The sequence below is a fragment of the Dasypus novemcinctus genome, chromosome 22 (genome assembly GCF_030445035.2).
Source record: "Dasypus novemcinctus isolate mDasNov1 chromosome 22, mDasNov1.1.hap2, whole genome shotgun sequence".
Lineage (NCBI taxonomy): Eukaryota > Metazoa > Chordata > Mammalia > Cingulata > Dasypodidae > Dasypus > Dasypus novemcinctus.
Window position 1 is genome coordinate 65,642,458 of NC_080694.1, and position 26,514 is coordinate 65,668,971.

Genomic DNA, 26,514 nt, shown 5'->3' on the forward strand with positions numbered 1-26,514 from the left:
TGTCAATGCTTACCTGAAAAGGCTACTGAAAAATACTCCTCTCTTTTCCAAAATTTATATTCGAGACAGAAATTTTGTTCAAACCACGTTAACAGATTGAATGTGATATGAAAGTCCAAGGAGGCTCTATTGAGACTGCTGAGAAAGATTTCCCAAACTGTAAATTTATCCATTGCTTTTTATTACATTTTTTAAATTATGGAATTAGTTATCATCGTGTAATGAGTTTGGGTATAAGTACTCATCTTTAGAAATTAGTATATAAATTCCATTTTGATTTCTAGTAAGATCAGTACCAGTAGAGGTCACCCAATTCGCCTTGGGCTCCTCACTAATCCACAAGCTGTGAAGTCAGGACCAGGCCTCGCTGATAGGGGGTGACAGAGTGCTCGGTGCAGGGGAGGGGTCGGGCCCAACCAGGACCCGTCTTGGCTCTCAGCCCGAGGCTGGCATGTTGGGGCGGGGAGGCCGAGCTGGACGTCTTGGTCCCCGCAGTTATACTTCTCCCAACCCGAGTCAGGTCCTTCTGCCCCGACCCTCGTGACGCGGCCCCAGGGCTGCCTCCCCTTGTAGCCCGGTTCCGGAGAAGCCAATCGCCGTCCCCGCGGCCCATCCAGAGCCCGCCCCGCCACGCCCGGACTCAGGTCCCGCCAGACCCAGGGATCCGGCCATGGCTCCGGGGACCCTCCTCCTGCTGCTCTCGGGGGCCCTGGCCCTGACCCAGACCCGGGCGGGTGAGTGCGGGGTCGGGGGGCGCTGCCCCTGGGGGTGGGAGAGGGTAAGGAGACCACCGGGAGACCAGGACCCCGGAAGCCGCGTCCTCCCACGCTGACCCCGTCCCCTCGCTGACCCCCACGCTGACCCCCGCCCCTTTTCTGTCCCCCCCAGGCTCGCACTCCCTCAGGTATTTCAAAACCGCCTTGTCCCGGCCGGAGCGCAACGATTCCCACTTCATCGCCGTGGGCTACGTGGACGACACGCAGATCGTGCGGTTCGACAGCGACGCGGAGAGTCCGCGGTTGGAGCCGCTGGCGCCGTGGGTCGAGCATGAGAGGCCCGAGTATTGGAAGCGGGAGACGACAAAATGCAATGCGTACGCGCCGCAGTTACGGATGGAACTGAGCAACCTGCGCGGCGCCTACAACGAGAGCGCGGCCGGTGAGCCACGGGACCCGGGGTCTGCGCACGACCGGGATCCCCAGGACGGGCCGGGGTGGCCCGCGTCTCGGGTCCCCATTGCATCCCAAGGCCGCGGGACCCGGGACCCCCCACCCGGGAGCGGGAGGGGCCCCGACCAGTCAGCGCCGTTGGGGGCGGGACAAACAGGTGTGCGGGGAGGTGGGTAGAGTAAAACGCGGGGCGGAGCCAACGGTGGCGCCTGTCGTGGGCGGGGCCTGGAAGGCGGGGCTGATCGTGGGGCCGGGACCAGGGTCTCACACCTACCAGATTTTATCTGGATGCGATATGGCACCCAACGGGAGCCTCCTCCGCGGGTATGAACAACACGCCTACGACGGCGCCGACTACATCGCCCTCACCGAGGACCTGCGCTCCTGGACGGCGGCGGACAAGGCGGCTCAGATCACCTGGCAAAAGTGGGAGGAGCCCGGGGTTGCAGAGACACGCAGAGCGTACCTGGAGGGTGAATGCTTGAAGGACCTGCAGAGACACCTGCAGAGCGGAAAGGAGACGCTGCTGCGCACAGGTACAGGGGGCGGGGCGCCCCCCATCCCCAAATGTCCTCTCCATTCCTGGTGGTCACATGAGCGCTGTAGAATGGCCAGGAGAGAAATGGAAAGTTCCTGAAGTTCCTGGCCTTCCCGCAGACCCCCCAAAGACACACATGACCCGCCAACCCATCCCTGACCTTGGGGTCACCCTGAGGTGCTGGGCCCTGGGCTTCTACCCCGCGGAGATCACGCTGACCTGGCAGCGGGACGGGGAGGACCAGTCCCAGGACATGGAGTTTGTGGAGACCAGGCCTGCGGGGGACGGAACCTTCCAGAAGTGGGCGGCTGTGGTGGTGCCTTCTGGGGAGGAAGAGAGATACACGTGCCACGTGCAGCACGAGGGGCTGCCCGAGCCCCTCACCCTGAGATGGGGTAAGTGGGACGAGGTGGGGGCCTCTTCTAGGGAAGCAGGAGCCCTTCTGAGCTCCTCCAGAGGGTCAGGGCTGAGCCTGGGGTCAGAGCCCCTGACCTTCCCCTCTCCTCAGAGCAGCCTTTCCAGTCCCTCATCCTCATCGTGGGAATCGTGGCTGCCCTGGTCATCCTTGTAGTGTCCGTGGTGGCTGGAGTTCTGATCTGGAGGTGGAGATCAGGTAGGGAAAGGGCGGGTCTGAGGATTCTTGTCCCAGGGGGGTTTCCTGCCCCAGAAGCAGTGTGCCCTGCCCCTTCCTAGTGCCGTGAAGCCCCTTCTCACACACGTGCCCATCCAGTCTTGGCCTGTTACTACACTTACTTTATAAACCTGTGAGAGAAGGACACTGTCCCCCAGTGATGACATGGAGGACCCTCTTGCCAGCAGTCAGAGGGAAGGGGCTGCTGAGGACAGACCTCCAGGAGGGCAGAAGGTCCAGCCCACACATCCCCACCTTGTGTCCTGATCCTGCCACCAGTCTGCAGTCACGGTTCTGGAATCTTCCCTGGATCCAGGACTAGTTCTCTGGACCTCATGTCCTGGACTCACTAGTTGTTTTTCCACAGGTGGAAAAGGAGGGAGCTACACTTAGGCTGCTCGTAAGTGGTGGGTGGAGGGGGAGGTGGTGCAGAGGATCAAGGCTGACCTGAGGCTTTGGGCAGTGTAGACAGAGACCATGGGGCAGCTCACCCCGTCACTCTTTGACTCACATCTCTCTGTGGCTCTTACCAGACCCTGTGTTTGTTCCTCTCCAGCCAGCGACAGTGCCCAGGGCTCTGATGTGTCTCTTGAGACTTCTAGAGTTGAGACCCTGGAGCCTGAAAGAGGAGAGGGGTTGGGTCGATAGGACACCCCTGGGTCCTGGGGATTCCTTGTACAGGGACATGAGGACTATGGAGGGCTGGTCATGACATCAGCATTTACAGAGATGACTTGAATGTGGTCTTGACTGCTTTATTCTGTAGCATGATAAAGCTGCCTCTTGGGGGACAGAGAGATTCCAGAGCTATTCACGCCCTTTATGTGACTTCAAGATTCCCTTCCTTTGGATGTGAAGACTTTCCTTCCTCACCTGGCATCGGTGTATCTGCATTCCTGTTGTGTACTGGAGAATGGGGAGGTAGCACACCCCTGCCCCCACGTCCCCCAAACTGACCTGTGTTCCCTGCCCCGACCGACCGTCCTGCTCAGGAGAGCTGGGTGTGGAGCATCCACAGCCCTGTCTTACTTCTTGGTGCCCTGAGCTGCCCCTTCCTGCTTCCCTTGAAAATGAAAACCTGGGATGATTTTGCTTTTATAAAGTCTTGCTATTATGTGGGACTGAGGAATGAATTGAAGGAGAGGAAGATTCTTAAACAAGGAAGAGGAAATAAATTTCCCTGAGAACCTTCCAGAACTAGTGTGTCTGCTGTGCTGAATGTTGCTGTGAGGAGCCGAGGGTGGACAGGGCTGTGTCCAGTTGGGGCTCTTTCGCCATGGGCTTGACATTGAGGATGATCAATGTTTCAACTTTATTTAACTCCTGGTGGTTTGGTCCTTCTCTGCCACCTGCCCTCCCTCTCTGTCCTTACCCAGCTCCACTGACCCCAATGCTGGCTGCAGCCCAAGCCCATGGATTTGTAGAGCAGACCCTAGTGTAGACCCACAGGTGGGCAATTGGGTCTTAGCCTGGATTGCTCTTGTCTTGGAGGGAGTTGAAATTGTGCTGTAGTCTCAGACGGGATTGGAGGGGAGGGAGAGCTGCATCTCTGAGGACAGTCCTAGCAGCTTTTTCTCATAGTAGCATTAAAAAACCCAGCTTTCTGGAGGGAAGTATATGTACAAGGAAGGGATAAAATGGGGGCATAGGATTACCTTTGGGTGGGGCTTTGTGGGATTGAGGGGGGCTAGGAATGGGCAGATGGGTAATATTGCCCAAGAAATTGGGGGGAGGGTGGGGTAATATATGAACATAGGATATTGTCAGGTGTTGGTTGAGAGTATAATGCTGAGAAAACCTTTTCAAAATATAATTAGGAAAATTACCTGTTTAAGATACTTAAAGGGGATAATCTGATGTAGGACAGACTCCTAGGGAATATGTGAATGCTCATTTTGCCAGAGTGGGTTATATCATTGGGTAGAGACCCATATAATGAGAGTGAAGGTAGACCCACATCCTGGGGAGGACTAATGGAATCAAATAGAAGGAACTGTATCTCTCAAGAGAAATGGTGGCTCCCAGGGCTTTAGGGCAGTTGAGCAAGTCAAGCCCTCAACACTGTTGCAAGTATTTCTGAACATGGCTCCTCTAGAAATGAAGATTGACTGTCACAGTGGACCCCAAGGGGAGGGGGAAATAGATACTGACAGATGGAACCAACGTAACTGTGAGGGCAATAGAAGTGTTTCACAAGAGTACACAAGGATGGATATAAAACATGTAATATTACACCAAAAACATATAGGGGCTGACAGACTAATAATGTAAACCATAATGTAAAATATAGGGTAACTAAAAATTTAGAAAACTGTATAGCCTAAAGTATAAACCACAATGTAAACACAAATGTTAACTTGTTTAAAAGCTATTGTCTCAATATCTGTACATCAGTTTCAGTAAATATGGTATGAATAAGTTAAAAGATTATTGCTGTGGAAGGGAAAAGGTTTTATATTGGATATGTGGGAGAACTGTATATTGTTTATATGAATTACTGTGATCTGTAGCTCTTGTGAAGAGAAGCTCAATAATTAGGAAAAAAGAAAAGAAAAAAGATAGGATGTAGAATTTTTCCAAATCAATATGTATTCTATATCTAACCTTTAAACTCATCACTATATTCCATTTTACTATTAAGGGAACCTGGCATTATATTGGGCTTCACTTTTCAGGAAGTTTTGGATCACAGAGTGGTTCAACAATGGCAGCAGAGGAATACTCGTATGGGATGTTATTGATAGGGGACATATGGTTGACAGGGAGTTATACAGGGCATGTGTCCAGGGTGCATAGAAATGTTTGGATATACTCATAGTGGAAACAATTAAAATCAACAGCTGGGGGAATGCTGGGTTCCTGGCCAGGGGGGCTCTGTTGTGGTCCCTAGAGGAGCAGCAGCAGTCCTCCAGGTGCAACGACAAGGACCAGGAAGGAATGAGGGTCCAACAGTGAGCCCTTGATACTAATGACTATGCTTGTGAGCCTATATACATGAAATAAGAACAAGGCCTAGAGCAGCACTGTGCCTAGGAGTTCCCTCCTGACAGCCTCCATGTTACTCAAATGTGGCCAGTCTTGGAGCCAAACTCAGCATGTAAATGCACTGCCTTCCCCCCAGCATGGGACATGACACCCGAGGATGAGCCTCCCTGGCACTGAGGGATCACTACCAAGTACCCAGCTGATGACGTAACTATAAAATGACCTTGAATTAAAGGTTCAACGTGGACTAGCAGAATATCCCTGTCTACATATAATAACAGGAGTTAAAAATGCTTTTTGACCTAAATTAAGGGGGAAATGGAAAGGACAAATGAGTTTATATGGCTATGAATCTCTAAAAAAGAGTCTGGAGGTTGTCAGAAGAATTGACCTTATGCACACTTGAGCAGAGTCTCAGAGACAGATAAAGTAGATACAACCCCAGGTATTGGTTCTTTTGAGGGCTAAAGAGACCCACAGGTTTTATGGTCATGGCAGATGGAGCTCACTGCCATGTCATTTGGCCCTTCTTTGGAGTTGGTGTTTCTGCATGATGGAGCTGGACTCAGATGTGATCTCTTTTCACGAGCCTTTCCTGTTACTTTACTGGAATTGTAGTTGTTGCTGGGGTTTAAGATATATCTAGGGGATCTGAATCTCTGGACTGACAAAATGATAGCCAGGCCCTGAATCTCAACAAACTTCAGCTCCTACACTCTGGTTTATTGGACTTACCCCACTCAGTTAACATGGAGTTGAAGAATGTCAACCACCACACCATGGATGCTAGAGTGCCTACAACTGAAAGCAGGAGGATTGCATCCACTACCCATGTGGAATCTAAGCCCCCTCTTGACATAGATGCAGAATGGACACAACCAATCCAAGGTCCACAGGAAGGAGGAATACAGTAAGGGTTACAGTGAACTTACTGATATTCTATTCATGAACTATTGTGGTTAGTAATTGAGAAAATGTGGCATTGGTGTGGAAAAAGTGGCCATGGTGGCTGCTGGGTGTGGGGAATGGGAGGAGGAGATCAAATGTGGAGGCATTTTCGGGACTTGGTGTTGTCCTGGGTAGTGCTGCAGGGACAATTACTGGATATTGTAGATCCTCCCATGGCCCACTGGAAAGAACGTGGGAGAGTGTGGGCTATGATGTGGATCATTGACCATGAGGTGCAATGACGCCCAGAGATGTACTCACCAAATGCAATGGATGTGTCATGATAATGGGGGAGAGTGTTGCTTTGGGGGGAGTGGTGGGGTGGGGGCGGTGGGGGTGAATGGAGACCTCATATTTTTTGAATGTAATATTTTTTTTAAATGAATAAATTGAGTAGAATTGAAAAAAATAAATAAAAAACATGATGGATGAGATTAAAAATAAAAATAAAAATAAAATAAACAGAGTGGAGCAGACAAGAACCTTCACCCCCTCTGGGTGCAGGCCCCACCCACCCCTCCGTCATTCCAAGACCTCCTAGCCCACTCCCCCTGGACATTTAGCCGCAGGCTGTACTTGGTTTCCTGCCTATTGATAGGTCATTCCCAGCACCCTCCGGGGGCAGGCTGAAGTCTCTTTGCAGGGTGTGTGTGTGCTGAATTCTGTTCTTCAGACCCCCTCCGTTAGGAGAGCTTCCCAATAAATTTCCCACCTGGAATCCTCAGGCTCCAACTCCCCATGAGCGCCATTTCTCTAACATTTGGTGCCAAAAACCTGACTCTGGGGTCACATTGAGGCTGAGGAATTTCACCCTGCCACTGGCCAGGAGGGCCCACCCAACACCAGACTATTCAGTACTCTGCTTTTTACTTTTACACTTTTACCAAGAAGACATTAATTAGCAGCTATTTTACTTTAGCAATAGAGGAAAAACTACTTTTTGCATTCTTTTTAATGAAAACTGAAGATTCCCAGGGGAATCAAGGTAACTTTTTGAATATGCACAGTGAGGTGATTCCAGAAAAGTTTCACTGCTATGAAGACTTTTGCCATGAGTATCTATTTAGGTTTCTATTTAATAATGACTTCTTAGAACTAGCCATTTAAATGCTTCAGTTTGGAGGATGCTCTTACAAACTCTTTATAATTAACCGTAACCACACTCACTCTCTCATCCTCTCAAACCAAATTCCTTCTCCTCTTATGCACTCCCTATCCCCTCTAACATTCATAACATTCCTCCTGTACTGTGGGCAGAAGTGTGCCCCCAGGTCTGGGAACTAATTGTCCTTCAGTTACAGCACACCACCCCTGTGGTGATGGTCGTGAAACTCCCTCCTTTCTCACAAACATTCCTCAGTATCCCCTCCCTCAGAGATAGAATGTGGCCCTTGCAAACTTTTAGATTTTTTAAAATTAAAAAAAATTTTTTTTTTGAGAAGGAAAAATGGTTTATTGACAGATGGCCAGACTCGGGAGCTTTCTGTTTCAAACCCTGTTTCAAACCCGATACCTGAACAAGAATTTTGAGTTCCTTTTATACACAGAGGCAGGTTCAAATTGTTCTTTGTTTCAATGCTCACTAGGCTTGAATTAGCATATATTGTCCACATCCTAGGTAAGCTTTTAGCATGGACCTTATACATTCTAGATAAGCTTTTTTGCACATTTAGTTTGCATTTTCCTAGAATATTTAAAATTTATAGAGTTTGCATTGCTAAACTGTTTCTTGGAACTGGAGTCGTTGCCATGGTCACCAAGGGCAGGACTGCAGCCTCTTACTGTCCCACACCCACAAGTCACAGACAGCTAGGTTATCCACAAAGAGATGAAGAGCCTCCCACCCATAGCTCACATCAGTTCTATAGTCCCCAATCTCACCTTCTTGTCCCTCGATCCCCTGCATATGTGTGGGAAGCTGTACAGTCTGGTTTAACAGTGACCCTCCCTTGAGAGGAGAACAGGTGGTATTACAGAGGGGAAGTTTTTACTTTCTGCCTTATCTCCTTCTATACTGCTTTAATTTTGTACAGTGAGCATATATTACTGTTTTTAATCATAAAGAAAAAGAGCCTTCAATATTGGGTAAAGAAATACTAGGAGAATGTAGTATGAAGGAAGAAAATGTAGACTGTGAAGTACCGTCATGAAACTAGCAGTAAGGTAACTGGCATTGTTGTAGAGAAGTTGGGTGTACACTGTATCGAAGGCCAGGATATGAGAACTCTGAGAAGGATGTTGATTTATTTTGACCAGCCAGACTCAGCAGACTCCTGTCCTAATAAAAACCAAGTGCTGAATAGAACTCTGGGTTCCTTTTATACAGAAAAGATATAAGGGTTGGGAGTTAAATGGTGCCCTTTTGAAAGAAAATGACTTTCCTTGTTAGTTAAGTGTTTGAGTACTAAATAGGTTTTCAATTAAAGTACCCCCCCCCCACATTTCAGGTGAGCTTGAATTAGCATATCCTCCACATTCCATCTGGATGCAACCTGAATACACCTTCAGTCTTACATCCCTTCTGAACATTCAAAAAATGTAGGGCCTATATTACTTATTTGGATTTCTAGAGACTACGTACACTTGGAAACAATTTTTAATTTATACACAGGCTATATTATATTCCCCCCTTTGAGGCCAAGCTTAAGTTATTAAGCTTTGACATCACTATTGTCAGAGTCCCTCTGGACTGACTGGTATGTATATAGAGTCATGAGATGGGCAGCTGTCTGCCTTTTTACTATACCATTTATTAGGATGCACATTCTGTTTATGATGAAAGGGAGGAGGCAAAGAAGGATGGTGCATGCTCCTATGAGGAAGGCAATTATTCCCAGTAGAAGCTTGAAATTGTTTACTATTGACTGCCAGCTTCCAAAGGGATTATTTAAATTCCAACCATTCCAGGTTTACACTGGGACATGAGCAATTTTTACCATTTTGCTTGTAATTTCATCAATAACCTTTCCAGTGCTGTCTAATTCAAGGCAGCATTTAGAGAGATTGAATTTTCCACAAACTCCCCCTCCAGCTGCCAAGAGATAGTCTAGGGCAAGACGGTTTTGATAGATAGCATTTCTGAATTTAGTTTGCTGTTGGGCTAGTAAATTTAGTGCATGGGCAGTTTCATTAGTTATTATCTCTACCACAGCTTGTAGGCGGATGATTCGGTTTAGCATATAGATAGGGGTTCGGTAACCCCACATGCCATCCTCTGCCCAAATTGCTGGCCCATAGTATTGGATTATACGCTCAGGGGGCCATTCTTCACCACCCCAGGTAGTGACAGCCCTTTTTTCTCTTATGTTTTGATATACTGGCTGGCTTAGCTCTTTCTCTTCTGTTTAGAGAATGAGGAAGAAGGAGGGTTTTATTGTACCGAGCATACAAGTACCACACGAGATTCGGAGAATTTCTCAGAATGCAACCTTCCCACAAATCCAGTACAAACCATTTGGGGCAATAAAGGGGCCCTTTGCGGTGGAGTACAATTTATGAGAACGGGTCAGATTCATTCCATGTTCCCCAAGGCTCTGTTGTATTTGTGGTATAATTTTGGAAATTTCCCCCTGTGCATGTTAGGTTTCCAACAGATACAGAGGAGCTTAGGCAGGCCCTTGAAGCACAATATTTTCCTATGACAGAAGTTTGCAAGGGCCACATTCTATCTCGGGGGACAGCTGGGAGGCCAGTTGTATTATATGGTTGGCTGTAATTGTATTCCCTGGTTTCCCAGGGCCATTCGTCTCCCATATTAGTAACTCCCCAAAACGTAGCATGAGGAGACATTTAAGGCTGCCCCTACCACTTCATCCAGGCTTATAAAGAGGTTTCTTGCTGCTTGTGGGATGGAAAAGAACTTTTCCATTTCTTCATAGAAGGAGTGGAACACAGAATGGGCTTTACTTGTGAGTAGGTATTCCTGATACACAACCCAGATGTAGGCTCCTAGGTCTATTCCTTTACCATCAATGCAGAGGCCCATTTGGACTCCCTGAGTCTGCCAGGATTCAGGTTTAAGGATGGTGAGGTTTAAGGGGTTACCTTGATCATGTGGACAGTTAGCCAGGGCCATACCCTTGGTGAGGATGGCTGTTTGTTTAGCTGTGTCTGTGTTCCAGGTGGCCCAGGTGACACAAGACCAATAGGGGCAGTAGTATGCACCTATGTATTTGCACCAAAAGCCCCCCCTTGGGCTGCACTTCCCATTTCTGGAGCGCACATACACTTATTGTTATGAGTATACTTCTGCTCCCAGCTGAGCCCTCCACAATCTGTGTTCCACGGTACCTTGGAGTCTATAACTTGACATGCATCAAATAAGAGGGACACTCGTTGGTTCTGGCTAGTAACTGGGGTGGAGGAAAGTAGCTCCCCATTTTGATCAAGCACTTTATTTCCCATTTACAGGAGACAGTTGGGGGTTTAGGGTCATAGCAGGTTATTTGGCCAGATGTGTTACAGACACTATAAGAGATTCCCTGAAACTGATAGGTGGTTATCTGGCCCTTGCAGGTGTAATGATGATGACATATTAATGTGGTGTTGACATGGGCCCCTGTACGCACCTTTTGAATACATGGCCCACACTCTGTGGTATCAACCTGGGACCAGGGGAGGGTCAGGGCTAGAAGTAGGAAAAATTGCTGAAGGGGCATTGTAACAGACTAAACCAGATTCCTATTCTTCAGCTGTGTGTAGACCAATCAGCATCCAGTGTGTGATTGGAGCAGAGCTCGGTGTTCTGTCCTCAATCTTCAGCCATGCATGGACCAGTCAGCTTCTGAGTGTGACTGGAGCAGGGCTTGGTGTTCCCTTTTTTCACAAGATGAGTTTGGTTGAACTGTGGGTATCTGAATACAGGTCCAGGACCCTGGGGCAGCTCACTTGACTTGGCTATGGTGTATCCATGGGGTGATTTCAGCTACTTTAACTGCAGTGGGGGTAGATAAAATGACAAGATAGGGTCCTTGCCATCGAGGGGTTAGTGGAGCTGACTTCCAGTCCTTGACCCAAACTGCATCTCCTAGCTTATATGAGTGTACAGAGCTGCTTAAGCTAATGGGGCCCTTTCTTGGACCCAGTGATGCAGGTTATGTAGGGTTTTTCCTAAGCGGATCATCTGCTGAGCTATTGAAAAGTTTCCTCTTTCTCTGAGAACCCCTTTTATATTCCTGATTAAGGAAGGGGGGCCTCCCAAAGAGCATTTCATAAGGGGTTAGGCTTAATTTTTGGGTTGGGCTGGCTAGAACTTGTAGGAGAGCACTTGGAAGTACTTGCACCCATGTTAGCCCAGTTTCTTGGCAAATCTTGACAATATAATCTTTATTGTATGGTTCATTCACTCTACGTTTCCTGAGCTCTGAGGATGGTAAGTGGTGTGCAGTTTCCATTGGATGAACAGTGTCTTTGCAATCTTTAGAGTGATTTTGGAGACAAGGCAGGTCCATTGTCAGAGCCAATCGAGAGTGGTAGCCCATAGCAAGGAATGATTTCCCTGAGAAGATCCTTAGCTACTTCTTCAGCCTTCTCTGCTCAAGTGCCAAAGGCTTCCACCCCGCCAGAAAACATGCAAACAAGGACTAGGAGATATTTATAGCCTTCAGATCGTAGCATTTCAGTGAAATCAACTACTAGATCTTCAAGAGGCATACTGCCAATTCTCTGGACCCCTGGGGCTCCTGTGGGCCCATGGTGAGGGGTATTTTTTGCACATGTCACACACCATTGGCATACAGCATTGGTGATAGTGACTAGTCTTGGGATATAGAAGAATCTTTCTAACACTTCCTTAAGATGGGTTTTTCCCAAGTGTGTGCTCTCATGGTAGTCTTGAACTACAGTTGCTGCTAATATTTGTGGCACAAATATTCTGTGATCAGGTAATGTCCACCATCCTTTTTCTCCTTGTGCCCCACCCTCAGAGAGTATCCACTCTCTCTCAGCTTGAGTATATTGCGGCTGTCGGTGACTCAGAGGCTGCAGGATGAGAGCAGGCAGTGTATACTGGAAGTTCTGATAATTAAGAGGTTGAGAAACGAGAGCGGTGGCCAGGTTTTCAGATAGGGATCCTTCCCGTGCCACTCTTTTTGCTTCAGCATCTGCTCTCTGATTTCCCTGGCAATGGGGATGTGGCTTATTTGGTGTCCCTTACAGTGCATTACAGCCACTTGGACGGGCTCCCAAACTGCTTTTAGTAGCTCCAGAATCTGTGTGCCATATTTAATGTTCTTCCCTCCCGAGTTAATGAGTCCCTTTTGTTTGTATAAGTCTCCATGCACATGCAGGGTAAGAAAGGCATATTTGGAGTCTGTGTAGATGTTAACTTTGGCTCCAGCTGCAAGTTGCAGGGCTTGGGTAAGGACAATGAGTTCAGCTTTCTGTGCTGATGTGTTATCTGGGAGGCGCTGCGCCTCTACTGTGGTCTCGGATGTTACTACAGCATATCCTGCTCACCGGTTGCTGCCCTGCATAAAGCTACTCCCATCTGTGAAGAACTCCATGTCAGGATTTGCCAGTCACTGGTCTTGGAGGTCTGGCCGGCTGGTATATACTTCTTGCAATGTTTCCAGACAGTTATGGGCTGGAACCCCTGGCTCCACAGATAACAGGGTGGCTGGATTTAGGGTTTTTACAAGTTCCAGCTGGATGGATGGATTTTCACATGACAAGGTTTGATATTTAACCAGGTGGCTGTTAGTAAGCCAATGTGTTCCTTTGACTTCTAAGATTGTGATTACTGCATATGGAACCCAGACAATTATAGGCTGCCCAAGAGTTAATTTTTGCTTCTACTGTAAGCATGGCTGCAGCTGCTATGACCTGCAAACCTGAGGGCCATCCCTGGGCTACAGTGTCCAGTTGTTTGGATAGATATGCTACAGGTCTTTGCCAGGTACCAAGGTATTGAGTGAGTACTCCTACTGTGATGCTTTGGTGGTTGTGAACATAGAGGTAGAATAGCTTACTGAGATCTGGAAGTCTGAGGCTTGGTTCTTCCATTAGAGCTTGTCTGAGAGTAATGAAAGTATTTTTCTGTGGGCTTTCCCAGAGCAGGGGATCATGACCTCCCCCCTTTGTGGCTTCATATAAAGGGCATGTGAGGACCCCAAAATTGGGGATCCAGTTGCAGCAGAATCCAGCTGCCCTGAGGAACTCTCACAGCCTCCAGTGGGTATTAGGCTCAGGGAGACTACAGATCACTTTCTTCCTTTCAAGTCCCAATTCACAGTGCCCCTGCATTATTTTATAACCTACATATTTTACCTGAGGTAGGCAGATCTGAGCTACAGCCCTATTGCCCTATTGCTGTAGATGTTTTAAAAAAGGATGGGTTCCACCAGCGCAGTCTTGATAGGTGGGACTTCTGAGAATAAGGTCATCAAAATATTGGAGAAGAAAACAGTTATGGCTTTCTGCTTTAAGGATTTGGGATCACTGGCCAGGGCTTGTCCAAAAATAGTGGGTAAATTTTAAATCCCTGAGGCAATCGCGTCCATGTTAGCTGCTGATTTTCACCTGGGTTTGGATCTTCCCATGTAAAGGCAAAAATTGGCTGGCTCCGGGGTGCTACCCGAATGCAGAAGAAGGCATCCTTAAGATCTAAGCATGAAAAGTAGATTGCTGATGAGGGTATTAAGCTGAGGAGAGTGTATGGATTAGAAACCACAGAATGAAGGGTTATTACTGCCAAATTAACTGCTCGTAAATCCTGGACTGCATGGTAATTCCCATCAGCCTTTTTAACTTGGAAGAGTGGGGTGTTCCACAGAGACTGGCACGGCTTCAATATACCCTCATTCAGTAATCTCTGAATATGTAGCTGGATCTTTTCTTGTGCTTTGTGTGGAACTGGATATTGCCTTATGCTCACTGGACTGGCCGTAGGCTTTATTTCAATAATAATTGGAGGAATGTCATGTGCCATCCCCTTTGGGTTACCCTCTGCCCATACTTCAGGCACATCTTCAAAGGGGAGCTGCATGGCCATGGATTGGGCAGTCTCACTGAGGCAAAACAGTCTCCATTCCTCCTGCAGAGGAAGGGTTAGTGCTATTTTCAGAGGGTCTCATGGCCCCAGTGTCAGTGTGGATTGCCCCGTGGCATTAAAGGTAATTTGAGCCTACAGTTCAGACACCAGGTCTCGACCCAGGAGGGGGACTGTGACTATCTGGAAGATAAAGGAGTTCATGTTTGACCTCCTTTCCCCCATTGTTGCAGGTCCTGGCTTGAAGGAAGGGCCATTGGGTACTTTTGCCAGTTGCCCCTATGATAGTGGCTTGTCTTTTTGATAGAGTCCCAACTGACTTAGTCACTACAGAATGTTGAGCCCCAGTGTCAACTATCATATATATGGTGCAGCCCCCAATTTGGACTCTGACCATAGGCTCCGTGGGGCTGAGAGAATAGGAGCCTGGTCTGTCCTAATAATCTCTATCAGAGTCCTCCATTCCTGCCAGCCCAATGATCTGATCTGCAGGTTTTTTTCCTGAACCTTTATGGACCCAGTGTTTGGGTTGTGATGCCCCACTGGCTTTCCTGGCTAATGTTTTGTATGCAGAGGCCAGGTCAAGTGGCCAGCTAGGACACTCTTGCTTCCAGTGCCCATCCTCTTTGCAGAATACACACTGATTTTGCCCTAGACATGGGCCTTTCCCTCTCCTTGGGGCTGGGGCTTGCCAGGTTACTCTCCTTCACACAGGAATGGTTTTTTCAATGATTGCCACTGCCAGAAGTTCTACCTTTTTTCTCATTTTCTGATTTTCTTCCCTTCTTGTTTCTACATCACAGTTGACATAGACCTTAGTTGTTACTTCCATCAGCTGAGAGATATTCGTTCCAGCAAACCCATCTAACTTCTGCAGCTTTCTTTGGATGTCAGTCTGTGATTGGGCAATGAATGCTTCATTGGCCATTGTTTGGCTCTCTGGAGCATCTGGGTTAAAGGGTGTGTATACACAAAATTCTTCTCACGGTCTCTCATAGAATTGAGCCTGACTCTCATCCAGAGCCTATAGAATTTGACTGGTCTTCGCCATATTCACTGCCTTGCAGCTCCCCACCCTGAATCCTTTAAGTAACGCCCTATGGAACATTTCTAGTTGGTTGAGCTGGGCGGAGATATTCAGATCCCACAGGGGGTCCTCCTCTGGGAACTGCAAGTGGGCATATTGATCACTGTCCAAAGTTCCCTCAGGTGGGTGATCTCTAAGCCAGGTTAGAGCTCCCTGCGTGATACGTATTCTCTCTTCAAAGTTCAGCAAAGTCATTATAAGTTGTTTACAGTCAGCCCAGTGGGTTTGTGGGTCTGTATGATGGACTGGAAAAGGTCTGTCATGGCCTGAGGCTTCTCCAAGAATGGTGGGGTGTGGCTTTTTCAGTTAAAGAGATCCATTGTCATAAAGTGCTGACAGATGAATGTCTGGTTTCCCCCCTGAACCTGGCCATCTGCATCATAAAAAATTGGAGTCCGGGCTTAATGGAAAGGTAGCTGGAAGGCAGCCTTTCTCTTTGCTCCCTCTTCCCCCAGGGCTTCCCATGGTTTGTGTTGTCACCTCTCAGTGTCTCCTTCCTGACAGATGTGCAGTGTTGCAGTGGTGTTGCCAGGGGCAACCAGCTGTAAAAGCAGCTGGTCTGCATTTTCCATTATGGAAGGTGCTAAAGACCGCTGTGGAGATGGTAAAAACTGCTGCAGGGCTCTCTAGTGCAGATGGTGATAAAGGTAACTGGGGGATGGTATAGGTGCCCTCTCTGATGGCACTAAAAATGGTGGCAGGGATAGTGTGGGTGTTGCACTTCCCTGCTTGGATGATGACAATGGGGCACTGCTTAGGGAGACAAGCTCATTTTCATTCCTTAGTACTGCCAGGGCGGGAGTCATCACATAAGGCGGCATACATTCATGTTCATATGGCCCTTCTAAAATGGGAGGATCGGCACTGGACTTGGGATGCACTTTCTCTGGGCCTTTTGCACGGTGATTGTTTGGTCTGGTCCCTGGGATGGCACTCCTCGGTTTCTGTATTAAGCAAATTCTAGCTTCCTTAGTCATGCACTTCCCTAACCAGGTGGGTTTTGGCTCACAGCATTTTTCCAAGCATCAATGTAGGGGAATTGGTCTGGATGCCCTGGATTTCCAGTTACTGTATTGTGGACTTCACGGATGATCCAGGGATCTAAAGTGCCCTCCTGGGGCCAGCCCATGCTGAAAGTTGGCCATTCTAATTCACAAAGCATCCTAAGCTTTCCTGGAGGAAACCTTATGCCAGACACATCTTCACGGAATGCACGGGGGAAGTTTTTCAGCATACAACCTAACGGGGGTTTTACTGTGTGTGTTTCCCATTTCCACCCTCTGCCGACGGTGCACAACAGTCACTCAAGCCTTAAGCTTTGTCCATCTCTGGTCGCGTCCCTCGCGGGAGCTTTCAGGACCTCTTAATCTTAGCGGATCAGTATAAGTCCCTGATTCGGAAGAGGGTCCCTTGATTGTATGAGGTTGCCCCAGAACCGTGGATCAGGACTCCACACTCGCCCCACAGAAGTGATTTTCTGTGCCTCACTCAGTCGTCACAAGCACACGCACACAACCACCCCTTTCCTTTCCTCGGACCTGGAGAGGGAACGGCTTCCTCCTGTATTCTCAGGAGTACTAGGGCCTCCCCTTTGAGAGAGTTGATCATGCTCCCTCCTAATTTTTAGAATTAAGCTTTTCCTGCACTATGCTCCTGGGGGTCTTACCAGTCAGACATGCGAAGCTTCTTCTTTCATTCTCAGGGTCTCTCAAACCCTCCGGTGCCTCTGGTTCATCTGCGAGGGCTCCAGCAAAGACCACAACCTCTTTCTGCGCTCAAATGAGGTGTCCAGGGGTGCCCAGAGCTGGGTTTCCCCCGGGCCCTCCTGGTCTCCTCAGAGATTTCTGGGAGGGGAAAACAACTGTTGCCGCCTCTGACCTTCTCAGTGCAATCCCCCACAACCCCCAGAAATGTTGTACAGAAGTCGGGTGTACACAGAATTGAAGGCCAGGACTCGAGAACTCTGAGAAGGAAGTTGATTTATTTCGACGGGCTGGGCTCAGCGGACTCCTGTCCTAATAAAAACTGAGCCCCAAATAGAATTTTGGGTTCTCTTTTATACAAAAAAGATATGTTTTGGGAGTTAAATGGTGCCCTTTTGAAAGAAAATGACTTTCCTTGTTAGTTAAGTATTTGTCTGAGTACTAGATAGGTTTTCAATTAAAATAACCCCCACATTTCAGGTGAGCTTGAATTAGCATATCCCCCACATTTCAGGTGAGCTTGAATTAGCAGCATCATTTGGCCACCTGTTTTCCAACAGTCAACCCCAACTGTGTCGGCAGCACCCCAGCACAAAAGTGAACCTCACACACTTCACGCTACACAAAAGGACCCCCTTTGCTCAACAGCCTTTCCATGTGGCTTGTTTCTTTTTTTCTGGTCTTTATTTATTTTTTAATATCACATTCAAAAAATATGAGGTCCCCATATACCCCCCACCCCCTCACCCCACTCGTCCCCCCATAACAACAACCTCCTCCAACATCATGAGACATTCATTGCACTTGGTGAATACATCTCTGAGCACTGCTGCACCTCCACTATTAATGAACTCAGCACAGCTGGGCTTTTGTGCCTAATAACCTCCCCTTTAACACCCCTTTCTGGAGTGAAGAAGCCAAATGGGAGCTGTTACCTCATACAGGACTGTTACTGGATTTTGTTTAGGTTCTTGGCTATGCTGCAGAAATGAATTTCAAGAGCACATGGGGCGAGTTAGGTCAGTAACTTTTTCAAGTAGGAAAGGAAGAGAAATGGGAGAAAATAACAGATCAGGGGTCCCAGGTAGAGAGGAAGGGGGCTGAAAAGTGATAAAGTGGGCTGATTACAGACTACAGTTTCCCATAAAGATTATAAAGCCCCAATATTTACTTGTGTGGCCACATGGCAGAGGAAAAATGGTGAGAGCAGTGTGCAGAGGGCAGGACAGAAGTCCATGGGCAAGAGCAGAGGGAGAGAACTTGGCCTGGTGTCTGCCTTTTTGAACTCTTGACCATCCCATCCCTTTGCTAATGGCAGGGGAGAAGTTCCAGCTATTTACCATTTTGATTGCTTATTTCTCCCATCAATCTCCCAGGAGGGCCCAATGATAAAATCCTTGGGGAATAGCTGGGACTTCTCCTGGATTCTAGAGAAGTCTTCTCCTGAGTGCCAGAATCTTGGGGAGGGTCTTTCAGTTGCCATCTTGGGGGTTATTGATACCCACATGGACTTCTTGCCAGGTTCCAGATCCATCTATTGATTCCCTATCTTTCTATCCTGCTTCAGGACCTTGAGCCATCAATGAAGACACACAGTCCATCATTGCTTTACTACCCAATTCACACAGCCTCTTGTCCCACAAATGCTGGCACACTAAACACTACACCTTAACTGGTCTTAAGGAAGCCTTCTTCCCTATCCCCTGAGCAGAAATTTCCCAAACACTTTTGTTTGCACATGAATGGACCCTGAGGACCCCTTAAATCACAACAGTTGATGTGGATAGTCCTTCCCCAGGACTTTAGAGACAGTCCTCACATTTTTGGAAAGGCTCTCCACCCAGACCTCTCTGACCTCCAACTTCCCTCCATGCCCTCCTTCAATATGTCGATGACTCACTCCTCTGCAGCCCCTCCTTACTAACCTCCATAACTCACACTCTCACTCTGCTTACCTTTCTCAGGGAAAAGGAATAGTGCATCTCCCCAAGCAAAAGCCAATGTTTCAGAACTGAAGTAACCTCTCTAGGACTCCATCTCTCTCCATCACATAAACATCTAACCACAATTTGAATCCAACTCCTCAGGGACCATCCCCTCTCACATTCCAAGCTTCATCTCATTTCTTTCTTAGGGCTAGTCAACTTTTTCTGTCTCTGGATTCCAAACTTTGGGCCTATATTTAAACCTCTGCCAAGCTGCTCCTGGCACCTGTGTGAGCCCCTCATTGCCCTCTACCACTCAAGTCCACCTTCAATGAACTTAAGGAAGCCTCAATGGCTGTGCTGCTCTAGTCTTCCCTAACCCTGCTTAGCCCTTCCCCTTCCATGTTGATACGTGACAGGGACATGCACCAGGAATCCTAACACAACCAATGGCCCCAATAATCAATTCATTGCTACTTCCCCAGACAGTTAGATCCTGTAATGCTTGACTGCCCTACTTGCCTCAAAACTCTCACTGCTGCCTCCATTCTGGTGCAAGAAAGCTTTAAACAATCTCTGATAAGTCATCTTGATGTTTTTCTCCTTCCTTACCACCTTCCTTAACTCACAAAGCCACTGCATCTGTCTCCTCTGCCCACCACCAAACCCTTCATGCAACCCTTCTACAAAACAAAACCCCAGAGTTTCCCTATACACTATCCTCCTCTCAACCCTTCTAGAAAGCCCCACAGTGTCCCTGTACCACTGTCCTCCTCTCAACTCTTCTACAGAGCCCTGGAGTCCCTCCACTGCTGTTCTCTCAACCCTGCCACCTCCTTCTCACTGAACCTATTCACCCCCAGAATGGCCTCATGCTAATTCCGTACGTGACTGTGGTGAAGTGTTTGACCTCCTTGCCAAACTCCTTCCTGATAGTCTAGATTCCCTTCTTCCTAATCCTACTTATACGTGGTTTGTTGATGGCAGTTCTATGAACCTTAGCACTACCACTCAGGCCAGATATGCTATTCACACCTTAAGTGTGCCTATTGAGTCAAGTCCCTCTCCCCAGGACAACCTCTCAAGCTGAGCCACAACCCTCCCCAGAGCACTGGTCAGAGGCAGGGGCATGGTCTAGATAGACATTCAACCCTGACTCCAAACATGCACACCACATCCTACACTCATATGCCCCCATCTGTCAGGGAGGATTCCTGACTTCTAGCAGATCCTCCATCGTGAACAAAATCTGACCTACAATCACTCAAATTGGCATCACTTCCAACCAAGCTCCTCTAATTCACTGCAAAGGGCACCAAAAATGGAATTCCCTCATATCTGTTGGCAATAACCAAACTGATGCTGAAGCCAGAGCACAGGCAACTCAACCCCACCCAGGTTCCCACTCCACCATCTCACCCATTCTTTAGCACTTCCATATCCTCCCCCCTTATACACCCAAAGAAACCTCAAAGTTGCCCCTTAAAGGAGCAAAGCAAATTAAGGGGTGGTTCATGAAGGATAGAAAGATTCTTTTACCTGAATAAAAACCCACAGCATTCTCACCTTCCTGCACAACCAGTACCACGTAGGAACAAGCTGCTTTCACAGCGCTTATCTAACTCCACACTGCCATGAACTCTAAAACATTTAAAAGAAATTTTCAAAAGCTGCTCTATTAGTCAACAAACTAATATCCAAGGAGACACTACACCTCTCTCTTTCACAGCCCACCAATTTAGAGGCTCTAAGCCAGGACAAGGCTGGCAACTAGACTTTACCCACGTGCCACCTGTAAGGAGGTTAAATACCTCTTGTTCTTTGTAGACATCTCTTCTAGATGTGTTGAAGCATTTCCATCACCTCTGAGCAGGCTGATATTATAATTAACATCCCATTAACTGCTGCAGGAATGAAAGACTCAGACACCAAAATTCATATGCAGGGAGGATGCATCTGCTTTACTTCTTTTGCTTATATATCATGTATTTTTGGATTTGGCCAAGGGCAGTGGTTAAAGTTAAATTTTCAAGGATGTTTTGTCTTGGAGCAAGAAACCTTGTCCCTAGACTCACATCCTATCTGGTGGCAGAAATACTAGAAGTTGTTTTCAAACTTCAAGCAAAAAGAGATAGCTTATGCAGAGATAAACAAAGACAGAGTTGCTTTTGCTCTGAAGCAAGAACAGATGAGCTTTTATAAATCATTTAATCATGCCCTTCCCAAGGTGGTGGAACTAATTCCCACTATTAACAGAAATAATTCCCAGATTTGGCCTACCCTCTTGTCTGCAGTCAGACAACAGGACAGCCTTCACCTCTCAGATCATAGAAGGGGTTTGCAGTGCCTCAGGAATTACCTGGAAGTTACATATTCCTTGCACATGTCAGTCCTCCAGAAAAATTGAACTTATGAATGGGATCCTAAGACAACACTTAACCAAATTCACAATGCAGGTTCAGACTCTATGAGCTGAACTTCTGCCCTTAGCTCTCGTGAGAATTCAAAGCCTTCCTCAAAAACCACACTTCCGAAGCCCTTTTGAAATCATGTATGGATGCCCTTTCACCCTTACCTACATACCCACAATCATTAGATTTTGAAAATAATATAGTCAGCCTGACACAAATGCATTCATTCCTGTATCAGCTAACTAACTCCACTCTTCCTGCACTGGAACCCTCTGCCCCTCATTGCCTGTTCTTCCAGGTGACTGGATGTACCTAAAGGCCTTACACTCCAGCCTTTAACTCCAAAGCGGACAGGTACTCCTAACGACTCCCACTGCAGAAAAACTTTTAAACTTTCCGTCTGGATACACTTTTCCAGTTTAAATCCTGCTCCTCTGCCTTCTGAAGACAGAAAATTACAAGATCCTGAAGTTCAAGATACCTACACCTGTGAACCTCTTGGAGACCTATGCTTGAAGCTCACAAGAAACTGAGGAGACAATGTTCCAGTTACCACCAACCCCATTTCCCTCTCATCTCTCTCCCTTTCTTTCCTGCAGTCTTACCTACACTTAAATCTGGAGGTACCAAATCATAAGTTGTTACTCAAGGCCACCATGTTTTTGTATTGTTCTCTCCTCACACTTGACCGACTTTGTCACCCCCTCTTCCCTTTCACTCGAGCAATACCTTGACATCTCTCATCACAAGGAGATCTTTCTGATTTTTACCCTGAAGAAATCCTCTTCTTCTTTGCCACCTTCTTCCTTTTCTTTACTGACTAAAGTCTCTATGATAAACAACCTATATTTTACCCTCCACTCTTCTTTGTACTAACGTCTCAAAAAACCCCTTATCATCCTCTTACAGACACCATCCAAACCTTAGCACATGCAAGTAAGCATTCTGACTGCTGGATATGCCCCAAAGATGCCCACATTGAAACTACATCCTTACTCGCCTTTCCTCTAAGCCCAGAAACTCTCCTGGGTGTCCACCCACAATACACTGGCTTCCAATGACAATGGATTACAGACCCCCCTCCAAGTTGACCATGGTATGAAGATAGACTTATTCTCCATCAGGCCTTAAACATCTCTCATTCAGGGGAAAATTCAAATTCTATTGGTAGGGTGATAGTCCTATGGGCAGACCTTTTTTATGCTTTAAACCTACCCACATGACCTTAAGGAACTACTTTAAGACATGTACCCACTACATCTTGTAATACTCTGTTCTTTTAACATTACCATACTGCACTGGCAGGTAGATTTGAAAGTGCCAATAAGCATCTTAATTCGACCCTATTTTGGAATGACTCAGGCATTAATCAAACACTGCACACAAAATAAGCAATAAAAATTATAGTGAAAATATACTGTGCTTCAGTAGCTCTTTTTAAATTAAAGTTAATAGAACACAGGGAAAGTTACATTAAAAAATATTAAAAGAAAACCATAAGAGGTTCCCATATAACCTACTCCCCACTCCCCTCAATAGCTCTTATAGACAAACCAAGTTATTTGGAGTAGGAAGACGATCAGGAAAATTATACAATTTAACCAAGCTAAAACCTAGAAAAAAACTCAAAATTTTCTTCACTTCTGTTTTCCAAAATCTCCTCTGTCAGACTAACCTAACATACAATATCTTGGAAACCCACTACTCTCCTTTAAATGTTAATGTAGTATATAGGTGAAATCAAATACCCAACATTCCTAATTGCTGGTATTATTTTATTTCCTCAGATCCCTCAATGGCACTAACGCTTCTGGGCACAGGTTTCTATTTTCTATGTGATAACATTGCATATCTAACACTCCATACCCAGGCTGTACTCAGTTTCCACACCCAATGCTGTAGTGTAGAATGTCATACCCGCCACTCTCCAAGGGCAGGCTGAAGTCTATTCTTCAGATCCCCTCCATTGGTAGAGCTTCCTAATAAACTTCCTGCCTGCAATCCTCACCCTCTGTGTCCCAGTGAGCACCGTTTCCATTACAGCATTGAAAGGAGTAGACAAAATTATGACTGGATGTTGAAAGGGGCTGGAGAGACAGATCCGCATGACACAAGAGATGGACTTGGCTGTGAAGATGCTGGAGAAGGATGTCTGAGGAGAAGGTGCCTTGGTGTCTCCATGGCAGTAGCTGGATGCTCTCAGGGCTCTCAAGCATGACCTTCCTTTTAAGCTGCAGAGTTCAGAAATAGGAGTAAAGCAGAAATGTGAACTAAGTAATCACTTGGGAGAAATGACTAATCAAATGGCTGCTACCATTAAATGACTTAAACAAAATGGCCCCAGACTGGACAAGGCCACAAGTCTGCTGAGCTGGACAACCTACTCTCCTGAGTAAAAAATTGGCAAAACTGAAGGGAGAAATAGCCATCTTGAGAATAATAGTTGGAGACTTCAGCACACCACTCACATCATTAGATAGAACAACTACACAGGAGATCAACAAGAAAACAGAGAATTTAATGATATGATAAAGAGAACCAAAAGACATATACAGAATGTTGCATCCCAAATCAGTGGGTTAGAAATTCTTCTCAAGTGTTCATGGAACTTTTTCCAGGATAGATAACATGTTCTGTCACTAGGCAGGTCTCAGTAAATATAAGATGATATAAATTACACAAAGTACCTTCTCAGATGATAATGGAATGAAACTGAAATCAGTAGTAGATGGGAAAGGAGAAACACAATCCTAAACAATTAGTGGGACAAAGAAAAAATTGTAAGTGAAATTAGTAAATATATTGAGACAAATGAAAAGGAGAACACAACTTCCCACAATGGGTGGATACAGTGAAGGCAAAGTAGAGAGGGAAATTTATAGCCCTAAATGCCTATAGGAAAAAAGAAGAAAGAGCTAAAATCAAAGATATAACTAAATTAATGGAGAAACTAGAAAAAGAACAGTAAACTAATTCCAAAGCAAACAGAAGGTAAGAAATAATAAAGATTATAGCAGAAACAAATGAAATTGAGAGCAAAAACACAATAGAGAAAATCAACAAAACCAAAATCTTGCTCTTTGAGAAGATCAATAAAATTCACAAATCCCTAGCTGGACTAACAAAGGAAAAAGAGATAAGAGGCAAATTAATAAAATCAGAAATGAAAAGAGGGATGTTACTACTAACCCCAGAGAAATATAAAGGATAATATGAGGATATTATTAAAAATTGTATGCCAACAAACTAAACAACCCAGATGAAATGGACAAATTCCTAGAAATGCACAAACAACCTAACCTGACACTACAAGAAGTACAAAAACATAACAAACCATTCACATTTAAAGAGGTTGAATCAGTTATCAAAACATCCCAGCAAAGATACGTCCAGGAACAGAAGGCTTCACAGGGGAATTCTACCAAGCATTTTGAGAGGAATTAACTAATCCTGTTTAAAATCTTCCAAAAAATTGAAGAGGAGGGAAAATTACACAACACATCAATCTAACACCAAAAACCACATAAAGATATTACAAGAAAAGAAAATGACAGACCAATCTGTAATAAACATAGATGCAAAAATTCTTTGTCAGGGTCGTACAACACAAGAAAATCAATTAATGTAATACACTACATTAACAAATCAAAAGGAAAAAACACATGATCACCTCAATTGATGAAGAAAAGGCATTTGAAAAATCCAGCATTGTTTCTTGATAAAAACGCTTCAAAAGATAGGTATTGTGGTGTCCAGTGGGTCCCAGGGCCTGGTTCCCCATTCCTAAGGGAAACTGAGCCCAGAATATGCAGCCTCCTGCATGCCCCAGGACACAAATTAAACATAAGAAACATCACAAAGCAACAATGTACAAATGGTATTGTAGACTGTAACTTTCCCAGGCTGTACAATTCTTTCCCATAATATCACCAGACCCTATTTAAGTAACTCTGTTATGAAATGTCTTTATTTGGAGGTCCTATATATTGTACTTTATTTCCCCACCCTCTTTACAGAGCGCTAACTTCATTCTCTGAACTACCACCTTTGAAGACCCTCTCTTATCTGTAAGCCCCAATAAATAAAGCTTATGTCTAATACTGTACAAGGTGTATCTTTGGTTTGGTGACCAATTTGACCGATGCTTGTTAGGAATTGGGTTGCAAATGTTATACAAGGAAATTTCCTCAACATTATAGAGGACATCAATGAAAGTCTCACAGCCAACATCATACTCAATTGAGAAAGTTTGAAAGCATTCCCTCTAAGATTGTGAACAAGACAAGGCTGTCCACTGTCACCACTGTTTATTCAACATGGTTCTAAAAGTTCTAGCTAGAGCATTTAGACAAGATAAAGGAATAAAATACATCCAAATTGGAAAGGAGGAAGTAGAACTCTATTTGCAGATGACATGATCCTATATTTAGAAAATCCCGAAATATCTCCAACAAAGATGCTTATGCTTATAAATGAGTACAACAAAGTGATGGGATACAAGATCAACCTGCAAAAATCAGTAGCAGTTCAATACAATAGTAATGATTAAGCTATTTACAATAGCAATAAAAAGACTCAAATATCTAGGAAGTAATTTAACCAGGAATGTAAAGGATGTGTTTCAGAAAACTACAAAACAATTCTAAAAGAAATCAAAGAAGACCAAAACAAATGGAAAGACATTACAAGTTCATGGATTAGAAGAATAAATATCATGTAGATGCCAATCCTACACAAACTGATTTTTAGATTCAATGCAATACCAATGAAAATTCAAAAGTCTTCTTTACAAATATAGAAAATGTAATTACCAAACTCATTTGAAAGAGAAAGTGCACCCAAATAGCCAAAAGCATTCTTAAAAGAAGAACAAAATGAGAGGGATTTCACTGCCTGACCTTGAAACATATTACAAAGTGACAGTGGTCAAAATTGCATGATACTGGCATAAAGATAGACACATCAATCTGTGGAATATACTTGAGGGTCCAGAAATAAACTCTAACCTTTACAGCCAACTGGTTCTGACAAACCTACCAAGCCCATTTTAACAGGAAGAAGCAATCTCTTCAGCAAATGGTGCTGTGAGAACTGGATATCTATAGCCAAAAGAATGAAAGAGGACTCCTA

The 26,514-nt window shown here is 45.7% G+C and overlaps 1 protein-coding gene and 1 pseudogene across 2 annotated transcripts; both read left to right on the plus strand.

Annotated features, from left to right (window-relative positions):
• Positions 1 to 23,780, plus strand: part of LOC111758644 (protein RUFY3-like) — a 109,758-nt pseudogene extending 85,978 nt beyond the window's left edge.
• Positions 439 to 3,535, plus strand: LOC101420165 (popy Class I histocompatibility antigen, A-1 alpha chain-like). 2 transcript variants are annotated; one of them, XM_058285418.1, is made up of 6 exons: positions 439 to 734; positions 889 to 1,158; positions 1,430 to 1,705; positions 1,827 to 2,102; positions 2,221 to 2,320; positions 3,105 to 3,535. In XM_058285418.1, the coding sequence occupies exons 1-6, from the start codon at positions 671 to 673 to the stop codon at positions 3,292 to 3,294; spliced, it is 1,176 nt and encodes a 391-aa protein (XP_058141401.1). In that variant the 5' UTR covers positions 439 to 670; the 3' UTR covers positions 3,295 to 3,535. The 2 variants fall into 2 exon arrangements, with proteins under 2 accessions (XP_058141401.1, XP_058141402.1); XM_058285419.2 differs by having other exon boundaries at positions 441 to 734; positions 2,216 to 2,320.
• Positions 23,781 to 26,514: the final 2,734 nt, after the last annotated feature.